This window comes from Papaver somniferum, chromosome 7 (assembly GCF_003573695.1).
Source record: "Papaver somniferum cultivar HN1 chromosome 7, ASM357369v1, whole genome shotgun sequence".
NCBI lineage: Eukaryota > Viridiplantae > Streptophyta > Magnoliopsida > Ranunculales > Papaveraceae > Papaver > Papaver somniferum.
Window position 1 is genome coordinate 139,461,506 of NC_039364.1, and position 3,738 is coordinate 139,465,243.

At 43.5% G+C, this 3,738-nt stretch overlaps 1 protein-coding gene across 1 annotated transcript in view; it reads right to left on the reverse strand.

Moving 5' to 3' along the window:
* Nucleotides 1-2,029: 2,029 nt before the first annotated feature.
* LOC113295309 (uncharacterized protein K02A2.6-like) overlaps nt 2,030-3,738 on the reverse strand; it is a 67,230-nt gene continuing 65,521 nt past the window's right edge. Inside the window, exons 5-6 of the mRNA XM_026543657.1 lie at nt 2,297-2,497; nt 2,030-2,206 (exon numbers count right to left, since the gene is read on the reverse strand). Of these exons, the coding sequence (XP_026399442.1) occupies nt 2,030-2,206; nt 2,297-2,497 (378 nt within the window). The remainder of the gene's footprint in view (nt 2,207-2,296; nt 2,498-3,738) is intronic.

Below are 3,738 nucleotides of genomic sequence, written 5' to 3' on the forward strand. Positions count from 1 at the left end.
ATGCCAGTTGTGTTGACTCACCGGTCCCCTTGTATATGCCAGTTGTGTTGATATTAGTCAGACTGGTATCTCAGTCCATTAGGATAGGTTCACCTTGGCAGAGGCCTTCAGACAGATATGGGAAACACCGTTCACTTTTAACCATCTCTTTATCCATCTTCTTAATCTTTCCATGTGATTGGTTGACTCCGGTTATGATGTCTAGAAACTATCTGAGTAGAGCTCTGTCACTTATATATGAATTTTAGTATGTTGAATGCAAACTCGTGTACAGCAATTGGAATTTCGCATCAGGGTACTTCCTCCTATAGTCAATGTTTGTATGCAAACCAAGGAGATTCTTTAGTGCCTTCCAAGGTTTTGCGTAGATAACTAGGGTCTGGAGTAATGGTTTTGTGGGTACACCTTTGGTAAACCCTCCGGAGACAACACTCCGCCGCTAGGGCCACCTAGCGGTTTAACGGCTTGCTGCACGTGCTAAGTGTAGTCATTTTATATTAGATTTCCTCGAGGGCTAGCAAATAATAAGTTTGGGGGTATTTGATAGACACATTTTTGTGTCTGAATTGTCCTCAGTGTTTGTATTGCTAGTGATTGATTTTGTACTTATTATGGTGTTTTTATGTTTGTGTAGGTGTTTTTGGAGAAATACACTTGTGTGGAAAAAGTTAATCAAATTTGGACCCCTGGAGGACATTTGCTATACGGACCCCAGATTTGGTTAAGGGACACCCAAGGTTATGCGTAGCCCAAATTCATCCTCAACACCCATCTGTTATTCGCACCCCAGAAAAGGATAGGGGCACTTCATCTTCAACATTTCAAAAATAAAAAATGGCGGGAAAAATATTCACTTCACTGGCAGATTTTTCGATCGGATTTTGGAGGAGTTTTTGTGCGATTCAATCGCTGAAACTTCATGGGTAGTTGTGATATGTCCTAACAGAGCTGGTATGGGTGTTTGTTTCGATCAAATTTGGCTAGATAACCCAAGATATGAAATCAGAGCATCACGGGTTGGTTTTCCATTCCGAGTCCTGATTGAATGACCAAGAGATTTTCGCGTGGCTGCTGCATGTTGGAACACTTCTAGACAATGACTGGATGCGTTGAGAGTAATTTGGCATGGGGAAACAGTGTGAGAAGCTAAATCAGGGAAGAAAATATTCCCAGAATATTTTTCATCAAGGCCGAGTTAAGAGAGAATTATCTTGAGTTATAGCGAGATTTCTTGGTGCTACTGGGTATAAATAGGTTCCTAGGATCACATAGAAGCGTTCGGGAGAGTTAGGGAGAGTTTAGAGTAACAATGGAGAAGATTGATCGTGTTGCAGAGAAAACTTTTCTATTGCTGCTAGGTAGAACACGAAGAACAAAATACCACCAGAGGCAGTCGTTTATCAACAGTGACAACGACAGCCACACGAGGGTCGCAGAGATACAACAACAACAAATTTTCTTTATCGTTCTTTGTAACAGTGTTTTGCAACAATTATAAACGTTGCAAACACCCGATTTTCATTATTTTCTCTCCATTTCATCTTTGTAAACAAATTTTGAGCATGAATCAATACTTTGATCAAGTTTATACAATGATGAGCTAAACCCATCCTCTGGGGCGACGGAGGAAGCTATTTCGCCAATAAAATGTGGTAATCTCTATTTTATTTAATTTATGCAATTATTATATGATTATTTTCCTTGATAAATAAATAGAAAAATGGTTTTTGTTAAACAATTGTTATTTCAATTGATGGAGCATGCTAGCCTAGGGTTTTGATGTCCCATACTTTCGATTTACAATTGTTATTTCTAAAAAATCAACTTTTTCAATATTTGGAATCAATTTGAATGAAGGATTTGCATAATTATAATTAGAGAATATAAATCACTTTGATATTGGTAATTAGTGGAATCCATAGCTCAGTCTTCTCCATATTTTTCATATCACTTTTATTTAAGTTTCCTATATTTTTATTTAAAATTAAGTCTAAAATCTGCTTTCACAAGTCTTGAACGAATCTTATTACTACAACAACTTTGAAAACACATCACTCTCCACCACTTGGGTCGCGGCAGCATCTTCAGGATGATCAACTTCAATGTCCAAATCGCCAGCAGGCGCGGTTTCCGCAATTGGAGGTATAACCACATCTTCACCATGGCGAGTCTCTACTTCAAGGCCATCGTCGGGACCGGTTTCCTCCTGTGATATCAAGATTTTGGTTTTTACTTCAAAGAAAAAAAAGGGGGAAGAGAAAGAGGAAAGAAAGAAAGAGATATGTGGAAGACTCACTGATTCACCTTCGGACTCACTGGGGGAAGATGCAACGCTGTTGTCAGAAGAACTATTCTCGTCGTCACTGGACTCCGAACTTTCTTCCTTCTCGGATTCCCCTTCACCATGGGTAAGCTCGGCGTTGGCACCCTCCGCCTCAAGAGATGCCGTTTTCTGACTATGTGCAAGTTTGGTAAAGGCGTCCACGCTGATGAGACCCTGGGCAAGGCACAAGGACATACATTCAGAAATGAAATGAAGATTTACGCAATCCAACTAAACCAGCAAGAAAGTGATACATACCCGAATGTTGGAAGAACTGAAGGTCACGAGAGCCGCCGAACCTGACCGAAAACCGCCTGCACGATCTTTTGACCTTCGCTCCCACCCTTAGGGATTGTCCGCGTCCGGACTTGGAGACTTTCGTTTGGTCGAAGAGGGATCCCTCATCAGTGGATGCTCTGCTAAAACCGCAGGGGGAAGGCTTACCACGACGATTTTCTACCACATCATTCACGAATCCATGGATAGCGAGAAAATCATCCTGCCAGAACATGTTATACTTGTAGGTCGTCGATGGACTTCATTCCGAGAGCAGAAAAGGGAGACTTTTACCCGGCATAAGAACACTAGCATCGAGAGCAGCTGGCAACGAGTCTTCTGGAGCAACCGGCTGACGAATGAGTGGGACCCCTTGGTCAAACCCCATATGTCGAGCCGCCTTATCGATATTATAAGAGACTGCCTTGAAAGATCCTCTAAAGAAAGACGACACATGACCGGGTATACAACTTCACATGAATACAACCTCTCCAACGCTCATATCCTTTTCATCAGAAAGCAAAGACATGCTCGGACCAGGAGAAAAAGTGTTGACATGAACTATGGATGCATGCACCGGCGCCGATGGACGAAAGTTGACCGCGTACGAGTTGTCGAGGAATTCAACCATGTTTGAACCGGCTTTTGGGTGCCTATTCAACCAGCGAAGTATCCTGGAGCCACCACAAGACTCGGGAAGTGAAGCCAGCGGTCTAGAAGCGTACTTCTCGAAATGCTCCCATAACCATGCTTGGAGAAAATCTACATGGACATACGAGTCCACTTTCATGTAACTATTTGAAGCGCACATGTCCACAACCAGATGATCCAAATGTGTGTACATCCAATGGGGAGAACGACGGCTTTCGCTAATGCCAGCCGTTGTGCCAAAGGTATGCGCCAGCTATGCCAGCCACGCCACTGTGCCAAAGCATGCCAACCATGCCAGCCACGCCACCGTGCCAAAGGCATGCCAACCATGCCAGCCACGCCAATGTGCCAAAGTTATGCACCGGTCATGCCATCCACGCCACTGTGCCAAAGGCATGCCAGCCACGCCACCGTGCCAAAGGTATGCACCAGCCACGCCACTGTTTCAAAGGCATGGCAGCCACGCCACTGTGCCAAAGGTATGCACC